The sequence below is a fragment of the Dermochelys coriacea genome, chromosome 3, assembly GCF_009764565.3.
Source record: "Dermochelys coriacea isolate rDerCor1 chromosome 3, rDerCor1.pri.v4, whole genome shotgun sequence".
Taxonomy (NCBI): Eukaryota; Metazoa; Chordata; order Testudines; family Dermochelyidae; genus Dermochelys; species Dermochelys coriacea.
In genome coordinates this window covers 94016489-94042612 of record NC_050070.1, presented here as the reverse complement: position 1 = coordinate 94042612, position 26124 = coordinate 94016489, and the positions used below count along the sequence as shown (strand labels likewise).

Genomic DNA, 26124 nt, shown 5'->3' with positions numbered 1-26124 from the left:
GTCATAGTGGTTTCAGGCACTTTACTGGTTTGCCAAAGTCTCTGCGTACACCACCACCCTTATTTTGCAGTCATAAAGAACCATTTGACACTAATAACCCTAGCTTTCTTCTCTCCATAGCTAGTTCAACTGCTGGTTTTCAGTCTTCTGTGCCTTTCAGCCTTTCCTCCTACTGTCTTTCAGCCTTCAGGCTCCCTATTTTTGTGGAAGCAGGCAAACAGTTTTTCCTGCTAGTTCCACTGCAGCTTGGCATCAGCTGCATGACATCAATTCCCCATCAGTGCACTCAAAATAATGTACCTCCTCTCCAGACTCTCTGGAAACCTTATCCTCTCCTAGCATCTTCTAGCATATGCCAACAGATGTCAGGATCTCCAATACTCAGGCAGTATGACTGTGTGATGCAGGAAGTGTTGGTGATTGAGTATGTAGCACTCTTAATTCCAAGTCATTGATGGTCCAGTGCCGCAGCATCTCAGAGGTGCTTTGCTATTGGAGGTGTTCTCTTTCAGATGAGAGAAAAGTGGCTAATCACTTTTAATTAAAAGATCAATGGCATTTTCCCCAACAGTCAGAGACTTTGGCCCCCAGGATTCTGGCCAAATCCAAATCTAAGTACCTGTAATTACATTCTACCTACTTAAATTCTTTTTCCTAACAATTTGGGTAGTAGTTTTTATGCATTGTTAAACATTTACCTTCTTTTGTCTTGGAGGAGACTGCATTTCAGTGGGGGTAAACAATTAATAATAATAATAATAATTACTAGCCAACTTTTATATACTGTTATGGATTCTTTTGGGAAGATGCTATCTAAAAATATGCATGTTGTTATCCATTTTATTCACAGTAACGCAGTAAGGGCTAAAAAAGAACGTTAAAAGATCAAATTAAATGTAATTCAGTTTCCATTTTTAGTGAATGTATATTTCCAATTTTAAAAAGTTTCCCATATTATAAACAAGATTATTTTTGACTGGTACCAGTATAAAATTTAATTTGATTTAACACTTAACCAATTTTTTTTCTAATAATCTCTTGAGGTATGTGGAAGAAATAGTTGAGAGTACTTTATTGCTGTTGTCAGTAAAACGTGAGCAAAGACACCTTGTCTCTCCAAAACTTTTGGATCCAGTCTACTTCTTGGCTCTGCTTGATATCAAAGCTGTGTGGTTTAAAAAATGGATGGTAAGGAAAAATGGAAGGATCTGCTCATGGATTTTATGGATTTCAAAATGTTTAACTCATAAAGCTTGGAAACAGTGATTCTAGGTTGTAACCAGTTCTATAGACCAGTGGTTCTCAAAGCCAGTTCACCACTTGTTCAGGGAAAGCCCCTGGCGCGCTGGACTGGTTTGTTTACTTGCCGCGTCTGCAGGTTCGGCCGATTGCGGCTCCTACTGGCTGCGGTTCGCCGTTCCACTGGCTGCGGTTCGCCGTTCCCACTGGCTGCGGTTCGCCGCTCCAGGCCGATGGGGGCTGTGGGAAGGGCGGCCAGCATGTTCCTTGGCCCGCACCGCTTCCCGCAGCCCCCATTGGCCTGGAGTGGCAAACCCCGGCCAGTGGGAGCTGTGATTGGCCGAACCTGCGGACGCGGCAGGTAAACAAACCGGTTCGGTGCGCCAGGGGCTTTCCCTGCACAAGCGGCGGACCGGCTTAGAGAACCACTGGTGTAGACTATAACATATGGTGTATATATACTTGCTAAAGGGTTTTGGGGGCAGAAAGTAATTGTTGCAGAAGTAGTTTAAAATGCATCTTTTGTGACAGTTTTTAAGTAAAGGTGATTATAGTGTATTAAGGGTTAAAATTTAAACATCATAAAACGATGAGAAACATATATAAAAAGTTGTGTGTGGCAATAGTCCTGGGCCAGGTTAGAGAGAAGGATACAGCTGAAAGGATAGAGAATAGCTTCGTTGGGAAGGTGTGGTGTAGGTTCCTTTAAGGTTAGAATTAGCAGTTCTCCAAGGGAGCACAAAAGAGTCGATTTGCATTCTTCCCCTCAGAACTGTGCCATTCAGGATTTGCATAGCTCTGTATGAAGCCACATCCTGTCATCTAAGCATAGTTACTGGTTTTCTAGTTTGACACATGTGTAACTGCACATTGTGTTTATTTTCATTCTGGCCTATCTCTAAAACTACTGTAGTTTTATTATAATCCTCTCTTTTTTTTATTGCTACCCTAATCTAATGCCAATAGAAAAACATACCTGCATGCAACAGTGATTAACATGAGTTAGAACTTAATTCTGTGCCATAATTATTGGAATAGAATTGGAGAACTTTGATTTTTGTGTTTCAAAGTAAAAATTAAATCAAATGTTTGATGTTCACACTATTTCTATTTTACAATTTTAGCATGCAAATTATAGCAGAACAGTGGTGCTCAGGCTCCTTGAAAAGAAATATAAATCTCTGGTAAGTCTATATTTGTGGTTACCGTATTCTGCTTGGAATTTATTTCCATTATGTTCCTTGTGGTTTGAGCAGTTATTTGTTCCTGTCTTCTGTTGTGCCTGGTCTTTTTTCCTTCGGTAGACCATGTGATAGTTTTTTAAATTGGTCAAGTCTTTGGTTTAAAAAAATTATTTCAGAACCCAATAGTCTTTTGTCAGTGCTAAATGCAATATGGGGCATGTGAGCAGATTTGAATAAGGGGAAATTGAAAAGTTTTGTATCAGCTATTTAATAAATGAGACTGTTGTTTAATACTGTTTATACATGTTGTATTATAGATTTGTTGCATAAGACATGCATATAGATGAGGATAAACACGTGGAAAATTGTCATAAAAACATACATCTTGAGTTTGGTTTTCAACTGTTTGATGAAAAAAGACTCCTCCTGCTAATGCAATATTAAGGTTATGAAATCAAGCATCATCAATCAAAAATTGTAAGGCTAAGGCAGAACATATCACATATGTAAAGTACCAATACTGCAATTTGTTCCACCTGAGCAGACCCCTGTGTGGCAGTTGTGGGACCTGGGAAGTGTAAAGAGTTCAGACGACTATATTGAAATGTGGTAGCAGGCATGGACTTTTGGCACAGTGTGATAAGTGGGTTTCCTGGGGAATCTTTGGGGAGTGTATAATGCAAATGCCACAGCCTGGGCTATGCAAAAGCCAAAAAAGATGGTTGCTGAATAGTTACCTTGGCTCAAGCTCTATAAGAAACAGCTGAACTGTCCACTGGGGTGTGGTTCCTGGTCTAAAAACTGACATGAACTTGTAATCCAGGGGGCAAACCCAGCTGTGGGGTTTGAAAGAATGACACCTACCAGAACCCTGTGTTTGAATTAGGGGTGACCACTAATTCAGGTAGGTTCTTTTTTGGTTTTATATGTTTTCTCTAATAATAATAATAACTGCTAATAATATGTTTGCTCGAATAAATGCAGTTTGCTTTGTGAAGGCCGGTTGGTAGCTGGTGTTTACTGTTATAGCACCTGGAGAAAGAGTTAACCTCAGGTGCTGGATCCTGGTCAGACCTACTGGGAAGTTACAGCAAGTTGCAAAGGGACTGCAAACCTAAACCCCCAGTATCATGGGAGAGAGATGCAGGACACCCTAAAAGAGGTGACCGCTGAGAAGCCTAAACCCTTAAGTGGGTGCCCTCGAGGAAGACCAGGAGGAGAGTCAAAGGTGCAGTTGACTCTGAAACTGTGTCCCCTGCACTTGCAAAAAGCTTTGCTGATTTCAGTGGGGCTCCATGCAGATGCTAGTGGGGGTCCACCCGTAAGGAACATGTTGCAGGATCGAGGTTATATTTTATAAAATATGTTACTACAAATGAAGAAATTTGATGTAAAATATATATATAATTGATAACCTTATAATATATTAAATAAAATACAGAAAAAACATAAAAATACCTTTTTATATCAGGTGCATCTAGGTTTATTAGTTGTGCACCAACATCATGCTTGGTGAAAACATAGAGGAAAATGTGGTCCATGCCCCAAAGAGTTCATAATATAAAGTGTACACACAGTACAGTTAAACATCCAGGATCCATAAGTATAAGTTAGGTCCAGTACCAAGTTGTGCATTTATTTTGCTTTTCTTCAATGTATATGCAATACGTGGGTCAATAGTAAAAGAGACATGGTACCCCAGTATTATAATAATTGCAAATATAACTTCAGGCCATCTCTTTCATTATTTGCTAATTTCAAAAACACGTTTCTGGGGAGGTGTACATCTGCAGTTTTAATTGCAGCATCTGTTTGAGTAGAGTGCTGTGTGTTGAAAACCCTTTTTTGTAAACAAAAAATTATTTTGTAGCATAAACACGCTGCCCTTTGCAGAGACCATCAGTGCTAGCAATATTGTTAAGGCACTGATACATTTGACTAGTATAGATGGATTCTCTGATCAAACATTTAAAATTTGGATTCCTAAACCTAGGCTTCTAAATTCATATTTAAGCACCTACATGAAAGTAGCCGATATTCAGAATTGCTGGCCTCCAACTAATCCCATCAAAATCAATGAGAGCTGCAGGTGCTCTCTACCTTTGAAAATCAGACCACTTTTATTTAAATGATTAAACATCAATTTAGAAGTCTAATGTTAGGCACATAGGTTTGAAAATGTTGACCACAAACTTTCAGGTCATCTTAATCAAATATCTAGCTTATAGCACCATACGCATTTAAGCCAGTGCTGAATTTGATCAGTCACATTCAGTGATATAGTCACTATTGTATAGTACATTGGGAGGGGGAAGAAAAAGAAAAAATAGTTTGAGGCTTTGAAGACCAGATTAGGTGTCCTTTTGAAGTAGAATTTAAAAAAAAAATCTACATGTGTAGTGGGCAACGTGACTTTAAAACATAGCTATTAAAAATGAAAAGAGACCATGAGTGAAATTATTTTAAAAGGATGATTAAAATGTGGGATAAATTAAAGAAAACATTTGGCGTTTTTGGACATACGTAGCTTATTCTCCTGACATCTTTACAATGCTACCCTGCAACATGTTTTTATTTAGTTAACCAATGGGAGGGGAGGCTTGCCGAAAGAAGGGGTATATCACTTTAAGTGCAGGGAAGAGCGGCACAGACCCTGCTGCAAAAGCACTGGGAGTCAGTTGACTCATCCCCCAAAGACTGGAAGAGCTGGGGAGTTGATAACGGCAAGCTCAGCAAGAGAAACCCCTTTTCACCAGACCAGGTGGAGCAGCAATGGGTTGGCTGGAAAAAGGGAGGCTGGCGGAAGCCCCCAGGTAGATATTGAAATGAACTTGGAGTTACCTGCACTATATTATATTATCTGCCGGGTTATCTCAGACATCTAATAATAACGTTGTGGGCTGATTAAACCATATACGGTGTCTTCTGTCCTTCTTCCAGTATAACTGGACAATGTTGTGGTTTAGATTGGCCTGCTGAACTTCTTGACATCCCAAAATAATTCCCACCACACAGTTTCCATATCAATGTTCCTGTATAACACTAAATACTGTACTTCTTCTAGCTTTCACAAATACCTATGAATATATTTTTCGCAGAATAATCCTTTTGATACCTCTAGATATGAGGTTTCTATTGATAAACATTATGGACTTTGCAGTGGCACTTACATTACTTTGGAAAATTTTCCCTCCTTTTGGTAAATGGCTGATTCATTTTAAACTATGTGCGATCATATGAAAATTCAGACCCTGTTGTTAAAAGGCAGTACTTGGATCTAAAGGAGAATTAATTTATTGTGAGGTATTGGAAGTTTTATTGTATTTTGCTTTTTTCAGATTACTGCATCTGTTCAACAGTGTGTTTACTACTTTGAATCATGTGAATCAGCAGTTGATGCAACTTCTAAAGTTAATGTTTTGCCCCAGCAGTACAGCAGTAAGTATTTTATCATGTGTTCTACAATTTTTATATATTTATATATTTTATATTTTTATACATACATAAATCTAGATTTTTATACTGTGCTTATTACTGTGATATCTGAGCTCCACATGGCAAAAGAAGATTACACCATCAAGCTATATGACCCACAAAAATCTCTTTATGTTTAATCTTTTGAAATAGCTCTTTATGTATTTTTAACTTGAAATGGGGGGGGAATGTATATTTCAGTGATATTTGCTTATTTATGCTGTCTGGGAAACTTCCTTTACAAATGTAGTATTACACATTTATTGGTGGTTCAAACAGGAATACATAATAGACAGGTATGGTACTGAAAACTATAACTGAATTATGAGAAATGGTGTTTTTGTTTTTTTTTTTTTAAGGCAATAACCAGAAGACTTTCTACTCAGGACAAGAATTACAGTATATCTATTTTGTTCATTCACTGTGCCTTTTAGGAAGATTGTTGATATATAAACAAGGCAGAAACCTATTTCCTGTACAGCTGGAAAATAGAAAAGGTATGGGCAAGTGGAGGAAAGAGGAAGATGTTTAATGACAATGTGTTTGTTGTTAAGCTGTGTTTCAAATGTGGTATTGTAGATGTTACGTGAGATTGTTCCTATTATTTGGCACTTCTGAAACTGGGAGTCTTTGTTAGACATAGTGTGGCTAAAACTGAGCATTGGGCCTAATTTCTTCATCCTTGATAATGAGTAGATTTGTATTGTTGTTTGAGTAGTGAAAGTAGTAATGGAGCAGTTAATGTACTAAGAATGGTTAAATTATGACAATGATTGAGATAATAAGTTAAATCCACAGTCTTGTTTGCAAATTTATGGAAAATTCCCTTTACAATTAACTTCAACTTGTAATAGTCTTGATGAAGTTTGTCCAACTATTAATAAATATCATACATGTATTCAATACCTTTAAATTATAGGCCGCCTCCTACTTCCACAGAAGATGTGGTAAAACTCCAGTTGATTTAGATGGGAGAGGATCAATCCATATTAGACGATCTGGAAATATTTACAGTGGTTAGCTAAGTGGCTACAGTCCAAAATTACTGTAGTGTGTCATCTGTAGATAAAGCCGTTAATCACAATAAAACAAGAAGTTGATTACCTATGTTTAGAAAGTTCATTTTGTTATTAGGTTAATATCGTGCTTTATTTTATAGACTCCTTTTTTTCTTTGTGATTTTTGTAGATTTCATATCCCTAACCGACCTGTTGGTACTATTTATTCAATTTATTTATTGCTCTCCCACTTGCCCAAAGACAACTCTGACAGTGCACACAGGTAATATTGCCCTTTTTATTTAATTTCTTAATTGTGTCACTTTGTGACTAGAGGAAGAATTCAATACCTTTTGTATCTGGTTACTTTTAATTTGGATATTTTAAATAACAGCTTTGTGCATCCGATGAAGTGAGCTGTAGCTCACGAAAGCTTATGCTCTAATAAATTTGTTAGTCTCTAAGGTGCCACGAGTACTCCTTTTCTTTTTGCAAACTTTCTTTTGTTTTCTTTCTTTCTTGACTGGATATTACCCAACTGAAGATGACTCAAGTAAGCATCTGGATAAAAGTTATGATAATATATTAATGTTCATTTAATATCAAAAATTTAAACTAATACTTCTTGTGTTTGTCAGGCAATTATTCTCCAGCAATCCTTGTTACAGAGGTGCTACAAATTCTGTGTGACCGAACTGAATGTGCTACTGAATGTTTATATACTAATACGGTGATAGATGCACTTCTTCATCCCATTCATAATTTACTGAATGAAACAGAGGTTTGTAGTGTTCCCCCAAATAAATTTTAAATGTTTGTTTAAATCTTACCATATCAAAGAGATGTGTGAGAAAAATCAATACTTTTGTTAAAGTGTATTCTTGTGGTATTGGAAATCAGTGCAACCTGATAGTGTGGATGTTGTTATCCGCTATAAAGGTGCTTAATTGGTATAGTTTATTTTCATTACAGCATCACCTTTAGTATATGGGTAGTCCATTCTCCATGCTGATTCAGTCCATGGACTCTTTCCTGGCAGTATCATTAAAGGTGATAATTATGATGAGGATATGTACGTGCTTCAATTTGAACAGAGGCCATTTGCTAATTTTGTTTATGCCAGTGATACTCAGATCTCAGTGGTTCAGGAGCCAAATTATCTATCAGCATTACCCAAAAGAGCCACGGTAGTGTGAATTCATTGTTTCATTTACTATAGTAATACACACACGCGCACACTCAGAGCAAATAAGTTAATAACTTTATTGATTAATAGCATAGCAAAAGCATCCTGATTGGTTAATAATTTAAATTGGTTAATAATTAAATCACAGTGTTTTAATATCATGTGTTGCAAAGAGCCAAAGAAGATACATTAAAGATTCACTTGTAGCTCGTAAGCATTAGGGCTGGTCTACACTAGCACTATAAGTCAATCTGAGTTACACTAGTTCAGTTATGTAAGTTATGTTACTGAAGTAGACATAATTTGGATCTATTTACAGTAGTGTCTTCACCGTGCCATGTTGACAAAAGATGCTCTCTTGTCGACATAGCTTCCGCCTCTTGGGGATGTGGAGTATAGACATGGATGGGAGAACGCTCTCCCATCGACTTTGTATCTTCACCAGACCTGTTAAATTGGCACCGCTGAATCAATCGCAGTAGTGCCAATTTAGCCGATAGTGTAGACCTGGCCTCAGTTTGAGTATCACTGATTTAGGCTATTGAACAGCTATCGTAAGGGTGATCATTGGTCACTACAGACCTGAGTCAGACTTGTACATGCATATTTTACAGAAACATATTAAAAATGTAAAAAGAAACTTTATAAGCCATTTACCTAAAAAACTAATGTATTTTTTTAACAAAACAGATGTATATAAATTGCCCTGAAACCTCTTTAATACATATAGCTGATATTTTGGCAAGGATTGCTGCTGTAGAAGATGGCCTTTCTCTTCTCCTTTATGGAGGAAACATGAACTCTGCCAAAAAGGATAGGTAAGAGAGTACTTTAAAAAAATATTTTACTCCACTAAATATGAGCTTGAAGTCATTCATTGTCCCCCTGTTATTTATAAATTACATATGTTTTGTTTTTGCTTTAAATAACAAAGTCTAATTACCAGATACATGAAGGGAGTGTATCAGTGGAATGAACTGTGACAGGACAATGTAGTGTGAATGGCAAGGTGAAGGGGCACTTTTATAGAAAGCAAAGAAGCAGATTTTGATTGTTTAAAATTTTCCTTTGTAACATGAGGGCTTTGTCCTTTCAATAGACTTTTAAAAAAAAGTAATTGGAGGATTCTTGGGTCAATTTAATGCTCATGAAAGTGAGGAGTAAATAGTATTGGAACAGAGCCAGCTCTGGGAAGGTCGGTCACATGCCCCCTGCACCCATTTGTCTGTCTGTGCCAGCTCTACATTTTTGCATCTTTCTCTCACCTAAAATCAGCTATTGGCCTAGCATAATCAAAAAAACAGCTGATTGATAAAAATGTAGTTTACATTTACTGTTCCTTGTGAAAAGAATGTTTTCTGACTGTCTGAATTGTTGTCCATCAACAATAAGATTACCCAAACATAATGTAGTATATATTGATAGGAGATTGACACAAAGTGCAAGCTTTCTTTCCAGTGCAGTGCATACTACCTCCACAGCATTCCTTTTCTGGAGGTCTTGGTATCTGAACGTAGATCCCCTGTATTGCGTTGCCACATAGGTCATCAGCCTGTGTTCTCTTTGACATATTGATCTATTTTGCAAAATGAATTATTTCCATTCTCCCTACAAAATAAGTTATTATAGAGTTTTGATCAGCAGTTTTACATAATTATTATTTTCCTGTTATGGGCTGTATGTGCTCCATCCCTATAATGGGTGGTAGGGCTGAAACCTTGCTACTGGGCAGAGAAGTGGAAACTAGCCTTGAAAGACTGAGCTGGAGAGAAGAGCTAACAGCAATGGCTTGTTAGGCTGTTTGGAGATGGAACTAATAATTATGCCTCCAAAGTGAGGGAAGTCATAAAAAGGTAGCAATTTTTGGGGGTGTAGTGGGGAGAAAGGTAGAGTAAGAGCAAAGTATTTCTGACTAGGGAGAGGAGCTCATTGTCTTCTAACTTGGGAGACTTCTGAACCCAGACCCCAGCTAAGGGAAAGGAATAACTGTTTACCTGGATTGTACTGATGAGGATTATAGTGATACCGTGACGGGGTTGGGAGACCCCATCCAGTGTGGGGTGAGTTCACTCTGTCCTTCGAGCTGCCCTCTGTCTCTAGGCAGTGGGACCTAAAGGCTGATGCCCTGATCCGCAGGGCTGTAATGCCCAGTGGCCGGAGTCTATATAATCGTCCTGATCCGCAGGGCAGTAGAGTTGCATGATCCATGTCAATGGGAAAGCCCTTCTCCGTAGTGAGGCCTAGCAGCCAGAGTCAGTAGAGATACCCTGGGTTTGCAGGGCAGTGTGGTCTAGATGTCACATTCAATAGAGTGGCTGCTTGGAGTGGGGCTGTATGGCTTAGTGGCTAGAGTCAATAGATTTCAGAGTGGTAGCTGTGTTAGTCTGAATCAGCAAAAACAACGAGGAGTCCCTGTGGCACTAAGGAGACTAACAGATTTATTTAGGCATAAGCTTTCATGGGCTAAAACCCACTTAATCAGATGCATGGAGTTGAAAATACAGTAGCAGGTGTATATGAAAATCTTTTCAGTACATGAAAAGATGGGAGTTGCCTTACCAAGGGGGGAGGAGGGGTCAGTGCTAATGAGACAATTCAAATAACAGTAGAATACCAAGGGAGGAAAAATCACTTTTGTAGTGGTAATGAGGGTGGCCCATTTCAAAATCCGATGAAGTGAGCTGTAACTCACAAAAGCTTATGCTCAAATAAATTTGTTAGTTTCTAAGGTGCCACAAGTACTCCTTTTCTTTTTGCGAATAGTAAAAAAGCGAGTAACAGTAGGGGGACATTAGTATGGCGAAATTAGTTTTTGTAATGACCTATCCCTCCCAGAGTCAATAGAGTTGCCCTCCAGGGTGCTGGTGGGGCTGTATGGCCTGGCAGCCAGTTAGGGTGTGGGGGCCACCACCCAGGGGGATGGTGGCAGCCAGGGTTGGGGGACCTGGGCCCTCCCTGCTCCACTGGGTCCCAGCCCAGGGCCCTGGTCAGGGGTGAGGGTGCCTGCCACTGAGTCAGCAGGGATCTGTATGCAATATGCTGACTATCGTTCGGACAATAGCTAGTCCCCCTCCTGGGCTACTTCTTACTATACTACTTGTGGTGGTGGTCTGTGCATCTTTGGGGTCTCCGGGTTCCTCAGCTGGTGCAAATCCCTCTAGCTCAAACTTCCCTGGGGTATCCACAGGTAGCTGGATGTCTTCTTGGGTCTCAGTGCCTCTGGCTTCCACCATCCATAGTTCCAACTGCTCCCGGGCAGGAGCCAGCAAGGAACATCCTTCCGGTCCAGGGGTCAGCCGAGACGGAGCTGGGCTGCTCCCTCTTATGCTGGTGCTACTCCTGGAGCATGCCCGGTAGGAACATAGGGGCATGGCTTCTTCTGCCCACAGTGAGGAGTTAACCCTTCTCCATCCAGTGTGGGGTGAGTTCACTCCATCACAGATGCTCAGACTGTAACCATTATAAGAACTGTCTTTTGTTGCTTTTCCCAACTGGATTCTTAGCTGAAGAAAGCAGCTTTGTGTGGTTTGTGGGTACTTAAAGCAAAGTGGTTTAAATCACTGATTTTAATCTTGCTTTACAACCGTTGCACTTTTTAGTTGCTTGGTAACCATTAAAACGTGCTGATTTGCAACTAGATATAGCTGCACTTTACACTTGATTTGATACTTCTTGCTAATCAGGAAGATACTCTGTATCTATAGACATTTATTTGCTTATATAGTTTAACATATATTTCTTCTTTGAGAGATGACCCTGTGGGTGCTCTACTTCAGGTCAAGGTGCATCCCAGCACCTTTGATCGGAGATTTCTACAGCAGTATGCCTACGGGCCACACATGTGCTGTGCCTACCTCACGAGCTGTCAGTGTTTGAATAGCTTGTGCACAGCCTGGTCTCCTTAGTTCCTTCTCTACTGTCCCTGGCTAGAGACGGAGTTCATCAGTCCTCTCAGATTTACTCATAGCTTGTTCTGTTTTCTCAGTTTAATTTAGATAGTTTAGTCAGAGAGTTACTATTTTAGAAAAATAGTTTATTTTTTAGTTATTTAAAAACAAAAACAACACCCCACCCCAAAACAAATTAAAAAAACTCCTCGTCTACGGACATGCCCTGCTCCCCTGGCTTCAAGAGATGTGTCTTTTGCAACGAGGCTATTCCTATCTTGTATGGTCATTCACAATGTGTATGCTGTTTGGGGTCTCGTACCCCAAAAATGCATCCACTGTAATAAGCTTAAAGCGTGAACCCGCAAGGACAGGGAGCGAAGACTGAAACTGCTCCTCTTAGAAAACTCCCTCAGACCGGCGTCTGACCCTTGCAAACAAAGCTCTTTAAAACCCTCAAGGGAGAAAGGTAAAACAAAGAAACGGCCAGCTTCCTCCCCCATCAGGAGCCACTCCTTGACAAAGAAGTCTCAAATGACTTCCCCCCTCACCAGTGACCGCCACTCCACGGCTCAGGACTTTTAAGTGTGCAGGCACTGACTGTGAGTCAGCTGTTCAGCTTCCTGGTGCTGGGGCTCAGGGCTTTCAGCTGCCCGCCTCCTACAGCTCTCCCTCAGCAACCTTTGACAGCATGGTCCGAGAGCACAAGCAGAGATCGCGGCACCGCCGTTTGATCTTGCAGTGCCGCTTTCTCACTCGCTGCAGCCGACGCTCCCGGCACCAAGCTGCGTCGTGTTGCCTGCCTGCCCAACAGGGCCCACGTCTGGGTCACCTACTCCTGCGGCACAGTATGCACCCCCAGTGCAACCTTCAGCGCAGCAGATGCCTCCGCAGACTCTGCCTGCACCAACAGCAGCAGCACCAGCTCCACTTCAGTTAACCTTTACTCCTCTCCTGCCTTATCATTCGGCACCTGGAGTCACTGCACCACCTCAGTTTTTACATCCAGGGGACTTAAGAGTGTCACATACCCCTCAATCTCCGCTACTTGGCACAGATCTATCACCAGGACCTTCAGCACCCTATCTGCAGTACTTCCCTACTGCTTCAAGCCTCTCAAGTGGAGAAGAGGAGGAGGAGATAGATGACCATGTTTTCCTTCCAATGTTCCTCCCAGGTTCGCTTACCTACAAGTGGGAGATGCACTATACCGCGCTCCTCCTAGCCTAGTGACTACCCACACTGGTATGGTAACCCCTGGATGGGACTACCTATCCCCTTTCCTGGGCAATGGCCACACTGGGATCCATGGAACTACACCCCGGCACAATCCAGTGTTCACTGTGCCGCCCGTAGAAAAGCTGTCAGGCGCTCCCTGATGCATTCTTACACGGATAGGCAGATAACACCTGAAGTAGCTGCTCCGTCTGCACAGGACATTGCTCCCCATCCTACAGTGATAGCATCACAGGAGGTCACAGTGCCCCCACCACCCACTACTGATAAGCTCATTCACTTTCAGGAATTATTTAAAAGGGTAGCTAATGAACTCAAGATTACCCTAGAGGAGATACCAGAAACCCACCATGAACTCACTAACATATTACAAGCTACCACGTCATCCGAAATATCCATACCAATTAATGGGGCTATCATGGAACCAGCTAAAATTATCTGGCAGACCCTGGCCACAATAACCCCCACTAGCAAGAGTCTGGGCCGCAAATATCTTGTCCCGTCAAAGGGTTCGGAGTTTCTGTTTACTCACCCATCACCCAATTCGCTAGTGGTCGAGGTGGCCAACCAGAAAAATAAACACCAGCCTTCCCAATTTACCCTATCTGACAAGGAGAACAAGAGACTGGACTCCTTTGGGCACAAAGTGTATTCATCTTCCACTTTGCAATTTTGAGTAGTGAATTACGCGGCGCTTTTAGCAAAATATGACCACAAAAATTATGCTAAAGTAATGCAATTTATTGATAACATGTCAGAAGACAAATGATAACAATTCAAAGCAGTGGGTCTGATGGGCAATTGATCTCCCGCATAGCTCTTCAGGCTGCCCTTGATGCTGCGGATGCAGCTGCCAGATCCACGGCCACGACCACTGTCATATGGTGTGCCTTATGGTTTACTACTTCCTCCTTTCCCAAGGAGATACAGAGCACTGTCAAGGATGTTTCCTTCAATGGGGATAAGCTCTTCGCCTCTACAACCAATGAGGTCCTCCATTCCATGAAAGAATCACATGCTACACTCAGATCTTTAGGCATTCAGCCACCTGCCAGAAAAAAGAGACAATACACATATCAGCCATACCAATGGCCACGCTACTATGCAACATTTGAGACAATATGATAAGCAGCAACAACAACGCCATAGACCCAGAACCCAATGACATCGCCCTCCACAAACGATGGCAACCCACCCTTGTGCCTTAAACAAACAAAGTTGAAGCCTTGGTCGAGGATATAGAAAACCTCCCACCCTCTTCAGCATTGATTTCAGCCATCCATTTCTTTGGACACCGTCTGTGCCTGTTCCTTGCTAATTGGGAAGCTATCACGATGGACAGATGAGTCCTGGAAATTATCGGATCAGATTATGTCATCCCCTTCTTCTCTTTACCCCCCTCATCCACCTTCCCACCCCGTCCCACTTCAGGGACCCCTCTCACAAACAGTTGCTCCGTCAAGAGGTACAACACCTCAAACAGCTAGGAATGATAGAGCGGGTACCAGCTCAACACAGAGGGAAAGGGTTTTACTCCCACTGCTTCTTGACAGAAAAGAAAAACGGTGGCTGGCACCCTATCCTCAACCTTCGATATCTAAACAAGTTTGTGAAGAAACAGAAATTCTGGTTGGTTACTCTACCATCGATAATTCCGACGCTGGATCAGGGCGATTGGTTTTGAACCCCTGCTCTCCAAGACGTATATTTCCATGTCACTATCCACCCTGCCCATTGACATTTTCTCAGATTTGCTGTGAGAATGAAACACTGTCAATACAGGGTCCTGCCCTCTGGCCTTTCCACTGCCCCACGTGTCTTCTCAAAAGTGCTAGCAGTCGTAATAGCTCATCTCATAACAAAAGGGGTCCTCATTTTTTCTGACCTGGACAATTGTCTCCTCAAGTCGCACACTCACTTGGAGGCTATCCAAGCAACTTCTGCAACTTGCCTCTCTTCCCCAGGACAGATTCCACACAATGGGTACCCTAATTACCCAGATATGTGCCAGCCCATGGGTTACAGTCCGAGATTCCCTGCAGCTGTTAGGGCACATGGCTGCCTCCACATTTGCGGTCCCAAATGCCTGCCTGTACATGTGATGCCTTCAGGGTGGCTAGCCATGGTATACAAATCAAATATCCATAGATTAAACAAATTGCTAACTATGCCTCCAAAGGTCAAGGACTCGCTCCTCTGGTGGACCTCTCCTATCAAGATCTGTGCTGGGATTCCCTTCTGACAAGAACCCCCTTCACTAATCATCACTACAGATGCATCCCTCACAGGATGGGGAGGGCACATGGGTCACCTCACCACTAAGGGTCTCTAGTCCCCTACGGAAACCCAGCTTTATATAAATCTACTAGAGCTCCGAGCCATACGCAATGCCTGCCTCCATTTCCTTCTCATTATCCAAAACCGCAGAATTTAGATCATGACAGACAACATCACATCCATGTTCTATGTGAACAGAGAGGGGGGAGTCCAGTCCCACTCCCTCTGCACAGAGGCGGTAAAACTATGGAATTGGTGCCTTCAACAAAATATCCATATCTCCGCCTCATACCTTCCTGGTTCTCGGAACACCACCGCAGACGAACTCCGTCGATCCTTTCCCCATACAGTACGAGTGGGAACTCAACTACGCTATTCTCTCCATCATTTTCCAGACCTGGGGTTATCCCCAACTAGGTCTATTTGCCACCGCAATAAACAAAAAATGCCCAACATTCTGCTCCAGAGCCGGCTTGGGGAAACACTCTCGAGGAGATGCCTTCATGCTTCCATGGACCGACACTCTAATGTATGCATTTCCACCAATACCTCTGTTGAACAGAGTAATACAGAAGATAAGAACAGACAGATCCAACATCATTCTAATAGCCCCATCGTGGCCCAGACAACCATGGTATCCCTTCCTCATGCGGATGTCGGTCAAGCCACCGATTCTCTTTCCCCCCGCTCAGCAACCTCCTGTCACAATGCAGGAGCCAGGTATTTCACCCCGACGTAGAGCGACTCCACCTGAGGGCCTGGCTAATCAATGGTTCTCTAATGAGGAGTTAGCATGTTCTGAACAAGTCGGACAGTCCTACTACACAGCAGGACACACACCATGTGCAGTACTTACCTACATAAATGGAAGAGGTTCACATCTTGGTGTACGGCCAAACAGACCTCCCCAGTTTCTGCCCCACTCCCACTGATACTGGATTACCTGCTGGACCTTAAAACATCAGGTCTCTCCATGAGTTCCCTCAAGGTCCACCTTGTGGCAATCACCACATTTCACCATAAGATTGACAACACTGTGGTCTTTGCCCATCCAGTAAGCAAAAGGTTCCTGAAGGGCATCCAAACATTATATCCAGACGTAAAACCGCCTGCTGCGCCCTGGGACCTCCACCTAGTCCTCAAAGCCCTGATGGATAAACCCTTTGAGCCAATGGCTACCTGCTCCCTTCTCCACCTATGTATGAAGACCGCCTTCCTGATAGCAATCATGTCTGCCAGATGAGTGGGAAAAATGGGAACACTGATGGTGGAACCTTCATATACCACATTCTTCCATGATAAGGTCACACTCCGCACATGTATGAAGTTCCTGCCTAAGATGCACTCTTCTTTTCACCTCAATGAGCCAATACACCTACCAACATTTTTCCTCGAACCCCACACTAATGCTTTTGAAACAGCAGTGAACACTCTTGATGTGCGCAGAGCGCTATCCTTTTATCTGGATAGAACAAAACTGTTTAGGAAAACCCCCAAATTTTTTGTCTCTACCACTCGGCGATCACAGGGAAAAGCTATCTCTACCCAGAGACTCTCTAAATGGATTGCAGACTGCATACGTCTCTGCTACCAACTGAAGCAAATACAACCCCCTACATCAAATAGGACACACTCTACTAGAGCTGTCTCCACTTCCACTGCCTTTCTCTGTAATGTCCCGCTTTCTGACATAGGCAAGGCAGCGACCTGGGCATTGAACCTTACCTTCGCCAATCATTATGCTCTCGTGCACACGGCAGCATCCAACACCAGGATGGCTAGAGCTGTCTTTGTCAACAACCGTCTTACCTGATCCGAAGTCCAAACCATCCTAAGGGATACTGCTTTTCAGTCACCTGAGGTGGAGCACCCACAGGGACATCTCTCTCTCAAAGAGGAGGTTACTCACCCTGTGCAGTAACTGAAGTTCTTTGAGATGAGTGTCCCTGTGGATGGTCCACTACCCGCCCTCCTCCCCTCTACTTCAGAATCTGGAACGTGCTCCATTGTAGAGAAGGAACTGAAGAGCCCAGGCCATGCACGCGCTATTCAAACACTGACAGCGTGTGAGGCAGGCACAGTGCATGCGTGGCCTATCTGAGTATTGCTGTAGAAATCGCCCATCAAAGGCGCTGGGACGCACCTTGACCTGAAGTGGAGCATCCACAGGGACACTCATCTCGAAGAACTGCACAGAGTGGGTAACCTCCTCTTACTCAGATTCTTAATATTTACATTTTATTATGTAAAAATGGTGAATGATGCACTTATTTACTAGATTAGTTTTTTACTTATTTGAATCGAGCTGCATTTGTCTGTACATTGGAATTCAATGCAAATGCACAAAAACTGCATTTTAAAATGGTTTTATTAGTTGAATAAAACTACTTTGAAAAACAAAATAACTTTACCAAACATGTTTTATATTTTAAGATAACTGATTTATGAAACAAAAAATATATATAATCTGTAGTTAGTGTGTTGAACTGATTGTTTCTGGTCACTATGTCCTTTCAGATTTTAGGAATAGGAGATCTCATCGTCTCACAATTTGTTTTTATTCATAGATTGATTGAGGAAAATTAGGTTTCCTTCTTTTTCAACTCCCAGCTGGCTTCTTAACTTTGAATGAGTTAGTCACTGAAATGAACTAGTAGAATAAATTGAAATGAGGTAAATAGTCTCGCTGTACCTGCAGCAGAGGTAGCTACTGTCAAAAGCTGGGTTAGCACTTCAATAAACCTGGTTCCAGATGCTTAGCCAGTGATTTCCAACAGTTCAGTCACTTGGCTTTCTTTAAAATTTCATCAGCAAACGTACTGCTTAAATGTATACATATTAAAATTTAATTCAAATGATTGTAATAGATTATAGTAAATTAAGTCCTTAGCATTTTAAAGAGGAAAAATGTATTTAATTTATATTAAGATAATTTAATTTACGTTTTTTAAAAAATCATTTTTTGTCTTAAAAATCATCAATTTTTATCCACCCTTATTTGGACTAGGTGGACGGAAGCTGTTCCACATTTGTTTTGTTTGGATCCTTTGTAACCCAAAGGAAACTGCCCAGTGATTTTTATTTTCCTCTGACTGAGGTTGGAACAATTTTTTTTTCTCTTTTTTGGGGGCCTAACTTAAAGATGCCATGACTTCAACCCCTAGGACTTCCCAGCAGTCCAGTTACACTTCTGCTGTAGACATTGCATGAGCTAATCAAAATGGTTAATTTAATGCTGTTTATTAGTGACTGCAAAACAATGTTTTAAAAGGGCTATTTTGTTTCTAGCCTTACAGCAGCTCATACAATTGTTGAATTTACAAAGAAACTCCTTGATGAAAATATTTCTGTTTTGTCTGGAACCGAGATGTTGCCAGCCCTTAAAGGAGCTTTCATTTTTGTGTGTCGTCAGATGTATAGTACCTGTGAAGGTCTGCAGGTGCTGATTCCTTATGGTTTGCATGAATCCGTTGCTGACGCTTGGAAGAAGGTAAACAACCATCTTATTGCAAACATAAGTTTTTTGTGAACAATAAAAATATATCTTTACTATTATATTGCTCTTCAGATGAAATCCTTTATATTTAATTTACAGTGTAGTAGGGATGCTTGAGCGGCAAAGAGTCCTGTGGCAACGTCTAGACTAACAGATGTATTTTATGTAGGGATAAATGGACACAAATCAGATATTAGGAATTGCAATATACAAAAATCTGTAGGAGAACACTTCAGTCTCCCTGGACACACAATAGCAGATTTAAAGTAGCCATCCTGCACCAAAAAATCTTCAGGATGAGACTTCAAAGAGAAACTGCTGAGCTTCAGTTCGTTTACAAATTTGACACCATCAGCTCAAGATAAAACAAAGACTGTGAATGGCTAGCCAACTACAAAAGCAGTTTCTCCTCCCTTGGTGTTCACACCTCAACTGCTAGAAGAGGCACTCATCCTCCCTGATTGAACTAACCTCGTTACCCCAGCCTGATTCTTGCTTGCATATTTATACCTGCCTCTGGAAATTTTCACTACATGCATCTGATGAAGTGGGTATTCACCCATGAAAGCTTATGCTCCAATACGTCTGTCTATAAGGTGCCACAGGACTCTTTGCTGCTTTTACAGATCCAGACTAACACAGCTACCCCTCTTGGTATGCTTGAGAAGACCCTTTATTGTACAACACTTGTGCTCAACAGATAATTCCCATTCCTGAATCTATGCATCTGCATGTGGGCATGGCAGGATCCCATTTACAACTTGGAAGTTTTATGCCTTTGTATTAAACTGGGAAATTTTATACCATACCTGATGAAGTACATAGGCTGCCCTCAGTTTTCCACAGGTTTAATTTATTTTTGACGATTGTCCATGAAAGATCTCCTCTGGGGTTCGCAAAAAGAAAAGGAGTACTTGTGGCACCTTAGAGACTAACAAATTTATTAGAGCATAAGCTTTCGTGAGCTACAGCTCACTTCATCGGATGCATCCGATGAAGTGAGCTGTAGCTCACGAAAGCTTATGCTCTAATAAATTTGTTAGTCTCTAAGGTGCCACAAGTACTCCTTTTCTTTTTGCGAATACAGACTAACACGGCTGCTACTCTGAAACCTCTGGGGTTGTGTCTTACCACTGGTCAGTGCTCATCACATGTCAAAGGAAGATTCCAAAGTCTCACTTTCTATCGCCAACCTTTTCTAATCGCCACTCTTGGTTCCTGGGCTTGTAAAATTAAAACAAACAAAAAATGCTTTAGTCATTTTTTTAAAATGAATTTTCCTATTTTTTGGGGGAGTGGAAAGTCACACAAAAAGGGAATTTCAAACTATGAAATTATTAGTTAGACCCAACTGAGATTCCCTAACACTTGCACCTGTGAGGCCTGCACAAGGAAGCTCTTACCTTGTGTCCCTTAGCAACAAGCCTGTCCTAGAGAGCCTTTCTCCTGAAACTTGAAGAGCTGTGCAGCTTTTACTTTACAATATACTCAGTGACTAAACCATTTTGCAACCCTATTTCATTCACTAACATTTTCATTGCTCATATAGGCTAGTCTTGTACACATGAGCAACATGTTCTTATATAAGCATGTTGTGAGCTTAGCATAGTCATTGTGAAAAGAAAAAACAGGTGTTGCACATTCCGAGAGTGCAATTCTCAAACAATTCATAACTTAGTCAAATCAAAACAAATGTTTAAGAGGATGAAGATTTTCATGCCAAATTTCAATTTTCTTCCCTCAAGCAATTTGAGGCTAGAGTTGATTTCAAGAAAGTCATTAAAATATTTCAATTGGGAAAGTGGTGGATTTTTTTCTTTTCCCTCATGCTCAAAAATGAATGGAATATTTTAGCTCAAATATTCCCAAAATATTAACTTACAGACAGAAACCAGCCCATCCCAGAAAAGAAAAGTCTTTTAAGGTTAAATTTTCAGAAAGATATGATACTGAAATCTTGGGAAGGGAGGAGTTAGAACGGAATAGCTACGGCTTCCACTACATTACTGTATATATACCCTGTGATTAATGTGAATATAATATATATATGTATGTACAGTATTAAGTAATAATTTAAAGTAATATAAACAGTCACAAATCTAAATTTAAGAATTCCTTTACAGTAATCTAAAGTCTGAAAAAGAGATACTTTGAATCATCAGTTTATTTTGGATATTTCCTGCCCCTGTTGCGCACAGGTACTGCAGTGAAAATCAAAGGTTAATTATTCAAAATAGTGAAAATAAAATAAGTAATTACCAGAATCTCAATTTTATAATGATAAATTAGATTTCTAATTGAACAAAGCTGATCTTGAAGCTAGTGCTGTCTGTTGCATTGAGAACGCTGGACTAGAATTCTGCTGACTTAAGTTAACTAGTTTATATGTATTGTGCTATAATTTATGTAACTCAGCAAGTTGTCTGCCCTTGTGATGAGGATGCTGTTCAGTCTAGCTTAAACAGTCCGTCTTACTTCATTTAATTTTTACGACATATGAAAGCTTACAAGCTTTTGATGGGCATTTCCAATTACCTGCTGTGATGAAGTGCTACAAGTGATATAGCTAGGCATACATACACACCTGTATGCACATTAAATTCTCTTGTCATAGCACAAAACATAATTTAGACAAAATACCTAAATTTGACATACAGAAGATGAATATGAAGAATTAAAATGAAAAATCCATCAAACATATAACTGTGATACTGCTCCTGTTCCTGTATCCCACATCAGAGGCCAAATTGAGATTACAGTGTGAACGTGTCCTATGTTCATCCCTAATGAACTGAATGAACTAGTAAAGGAACTGAGTTTTCAGCTTTGCCATCTTGGGTATTTTTGTTAGTAGCTTTCCATTCCTGGTTTCTTAAAATTAGCTTCAACTTATAAAAAGCTTTACAAATTCCAGACACTGGTAATGTAACAAAGTGTTTGAGCAGGTGATAAATCTCTGAAATTAGGAGTTGCTAGTTTTAAAGAATAAATCTGATGATTTTAAAAAGTTTCTAGAAGTATCAGAGGCAAGCACATTGCCATTTTGTAAGGTGTTGGAGTCTTCGCCCAGCAACAAACATAAGTTACTTACTCATGAAGTGTAAAAAGGTTACTCATCATGTGGAGTGGTTTATTATTAAAAGGTAATTCCAAAGTAACAGTGGATGCCACCCCTCAACCTAAGCACTTTTTCCCAGAGTTGGCTGTTTCTGGGTTTTCTTGTTCAGGACCTGTCTGGCTCAAACCCTAGTTCTCCTGGCTAGAGCAATACTTCCATTTTCCCTTCTGTTTATGATGCAATCTGATGTAGAGTATCTTCCAGAGTGTGTGAGCAGTAAGAAACCTGTAGATACTTGCAAGATTCCGACAGCTGCTAAGAGTAGGGCAATGGGAGAATCCCATTACTACCCTCCAAAATAAAAACTGTAAAAATAGTTTGAAAATATAACCCAAATGTGTCAGCTTTTTCTTGATACTAATATGTGGACTCACCGTTGGGACACTTATAAATCTCAACTTTTTATACTTACAGATATTTTGATCAGGGTATCTCTTTCCCAACAAATGGACCTTCTCGCTCTAGTAACTCTTTTAGCACTGTACTTCTGAACATGAGCACTTTTCAGTAAGACAGATAAGAAACGGTTTCACTCTGCAGGCAAAGCCACTAAAAAGTGCTCATGATCAAGTATATGGCAGTAGTAGAATTCTGGGGCAGATGGTGGCATGATTAAAAAGAAGAAGATAAAAAGAGAGTTGACAGACCCAGAAAAAGCAACAACATACTACACAATGATGATATGGATGTATATGATCTTGTGTATGTTGCAATATAACTTCATTATGCTCATTGAAACTACACATCTGAAATTATATAATCTATAACATCCACTATCATTTGATTAAGTAGTGTAATGTCCCCATCATTGCTTAAAACCTAAAAATCTTAAATCGTTGATCTTAAATAAAGTATTTTCTTAAATATTTTTTTCAGATATCTTTTACGTTAGCATCCCCATCAAAGTTGTTGATTTTTTTTTCTGAACGTTGATAGGGTTGTTTGGTATATTTAATTTTGTATAGATGATTCAGAGGGTACTTCTTACTTCAGATCAGATCAAAGCTAATATGCAGTAAAGAGACCAGTATCCTACAGTTAAGAACACTGATCTCTGTAGATGCAAATGGAATAAAAAAGTTCTTCCTCTTTGTGTGTGAAATTTTGTAATTAAAAACAAAACAAAGTTATCTACAAAATTTCAGAGTGTGTGTAGTTTTCTTTTAAGTAATATTGGAAAAATATATTTGCAATTCTTTCTATACCACATAAGATATGGAAATAGAATTACAATTTTTCAGATTTTTTTCAGGATTTTTTAGCTCTGCTGATAAATAAGTGATATAGAAAATATTTACTTAACAACCTTAATATTTTCACACCTCTGATAAATATTCCACAGTATTTTACAACTTGGCAGATAGGTGTTTATTAATGTAATTGAACTAGTCTGATTCAGAATCCTGGCACACTATGCCAGGATATTCTGGATTTAAGCATTTATTTTGGAGATTATTAATTTTGTTTTATTTTGTATATTGTAATGTTAGGTATTATTTCCTGACACTGAATTTCCTTACCTCACATAAAAGGGTACTGATAAAATCTTAGTATAGTGACAGTCATCATGTTTTGAATTATACAGTGCCAAAGGAAAGCATAGGAGATTTTTTTTTTTTAAAAGAAAACCAAAGAAAGCATTGAGGGGAAAAAAGGTACCAAAACATTTACAAGACATAAAAAAAGGCCTGACTGGAGAGTCAAAGGTTATTTGGAGACCAGGGCCATTTACATTTCTGGGTCAATTGTGACAAAAGAGCTATGGGAAAAATATAATAAAAAGAAACAGACATAACATTGAAGGGAGGCACTCAGAGTACAGGATATCATATCCAAATGATGTTGGATGGGTTGAAGTTGGAATGGTGATTGGAGTAACACAGTTTGGGTGAGTTGCTCATTTGCTGACCGTGGTCAAGAAAGAACTGACTAGGAGGTTTCAAGAGTTAATGTTTAGTCATTAGTAGCTGGGGTAGTGACTTGTGCTTCCATCACTTACCACTGACCAAAAAAAGCCTCAAAAACTTGGGAAGTTTTGCCTGTTCTCACACTAAGGAGCTGAGACCCAGGAGTGAGACTCCTACCAGAATGACATACTTAGAGAAGCAGAATTACAATATAATTATCCACTACAGTAGCACGTACGACAGTGTGCAGTTGTTGTTTTCCTTTTTCTTATTGTAGTCAGAACTTCTAAGAATGATGTGATAATAACTGTATTTTTTATTTCATAGGCTAGTTCACTTTCAGAAAGGCTTCCTACTCCTGTACCTGGGGCAGACTCCATTTCATCAGGAAATCAAGAGTCACAAAACATGTAAGTACTGCTGCGTCTATTCATATTTGGGTAAAATACACAAGTCCACTGCAGCCCAGATTTGTTGACCTTATTAGGCCCATCTGTTTTCTTAGGCTTTTGCCAGGAGCAGGTTGGTAGCTACAAGAAGGTACATATCTTGAGCTGAGGTTTCTCATTTTAGACCTCCCTAGCACAGGGCTCATAGAGTTATAAAGTTCTTCCCAGCTCTGTGTGGTTTTACTAAGTTCTATGTAGATTTGGCTCATAATTTGCTGTCTATGTGGATCAAAACTTGTTGGGTAAAATATGAATTAAAAGACATAAAACAAAATAGTTGACACAGTTTTTCTCTCATGGTTTTGATTGTGTTATTAGTTAAAAATCCTGTTTTGTAGAATACCATCAATGCCTTCAAAACATCATATAGTGAGATTATCAGAATACTGGCTGAAAGCCACTCACACAGTGAGAGAAAAGACATCTCTCCTTTGATGTTAATACAAACTTCATTTCCCCTGTAGATGTTTGTATGTTAAGTTTTACATTGGTGAGAAATATGTGAACTCTATACTGCATGTGAATGTGGGGTGTTTAAAAATATAATTAAACACTATTGATAGACTTATGTGTATCTTTCTTTGCTTTTAATTGTGTGGGATGGTTTCTAAAAAAATGTCCATACTTAATTTGTGTAGGAATTACAATATTTGTTTTTGGTTTATTTTTTTCCCTTTTGTGAAGTGACTGTAGTGACTTTAAATCAGTGTTGAGGAAGGAATGTGACCCTATATGAAGTGCTCTGCTGGAAATGCCTATCAATAGTAAATTCCAATGAATTATAAACTACAATCCCTTCCTAACTGCTGAATTTGACAGTTTTTTATGGAATAAGAGACTCCGAGAAATTATTTTTAGATAAAGCTTTTGCTTCCCCCTGAACAAGAAATGACTTCAAGATTCTAGGTACAGGGGCTAAAGTCTAGGGTGGTGTTTGACCATGGTTGGAAGTGTGGTTTCTGCTTATAACTGTCACTGCTACTGGTGGGAATCAAACATCCACCAAGGGAACTCAGACCCAGATGTGAGAATCCAGTAAGGTGATGTGTTCAGGGAAGCAGGATTACAAGGTGAATCAATCGTGATGGGATGGTGTCTGGTGAGAGATCGATTAAATGCTGGGCTTCTCTTTCTTGGTTAGAGGATGGTTCACACTTGCTTCTAATCAGGGTGAAAGTAATTTAAAGGATTTACCGGGTACTCTGGAGTCCTGAGCAGGGGTATATGGCCTTGACCGGAAGAGGGCGTGGCCTTGACCAGAAGAGTCGGGGCCTTTAAATACCCAGGCCCTTTAAATGAAGATTTAAAGTCCCCAGGGCTCTGGCTGCGGCTGGGAGCCCCTGGGACTTTAAATCACCCCCAGAGCTACCAGCTGCAGAGGAAACTGGGAGCTCGGGCGATTTAAAGGGCCCTGGGCTCCAGCTGCTGCTACCGCAGTGGAGCTCTGGGCCTTTTAAATCACTGCCGGAGCCCTGCCACCGCTACCCTGGGGCCCTGGCAGCGGGGTTCGGGGTGTCTTTGCAGCGGCCAGAGCCCCTGGCCCTTTAAAGAGCGGCTGGAGCCCTGCCGCTGCTTCCCCAGGGGCTCTGGCAGTGGGGGTCGGGGGGCACTTTAAAGGGCATGGGGCTTTGGTTGCTGCGGGGAGCCCGGGGGCCTTTAAAGCACCAGCCTGG

General features: G+C 40.6%; 1 protein-coding gene across 12 annotated transcripts in view; it reads left to right on the top strand.

Moving 5' to 3' along the window:
- TBC1D32 (TBC1 domain family member 32) overlaps positions 1 to 26124 on the top strand; it is a 199474-nt gene that overhangs the window by 32223 nt on the left and 141127 nt on the right. For 7 of the 12 annotated variants that reach the window (XM_043510889.1, XM_043510892.1, XM_043510887.1 and 4 more), the window contains exons 10-19: positions 1044 to 1188; positions 2364 to 2423; positions 5762 to 5861; positions 6257 to 6394; positions 7086 to 7178; positions 7440 to 7448; positions 7534 to 7676; positions 8772 to 8899; positions 18770 to 18971; positions 24330 to 24412. In XM_043510889.1, coding sequence (XP_043366824.1) covers positions 1044 to 1188; positions 2364 to 2423; positions 5762 to 5861; positions 6257 to 6394; positions 7086 to 7178; positions 7440 to 7448; positions 7534 to 7676; positions 8772 to 8899; positions 18770 to 18971; positions 24330 to 24412 — 1101 coding nt within the window. The remainder of the gene's footprint in view (positions 1 to 1043; positions 1189 to 2363; positions 2424 to 5761; positions 5862 to 6256; positions 6395 to 7085; positions 7179 to 7439; positions 7449 to 7533; positions 7677 to 8771; positions 8900 to 18769; positions 18972 to 24329; positions 24413 to 26124) is intronic. The other 5 variants (XM_038396853.2, XM_038396855.2, XM_038396852.2 and 2 more) reach the window with 1 other exon arrangement.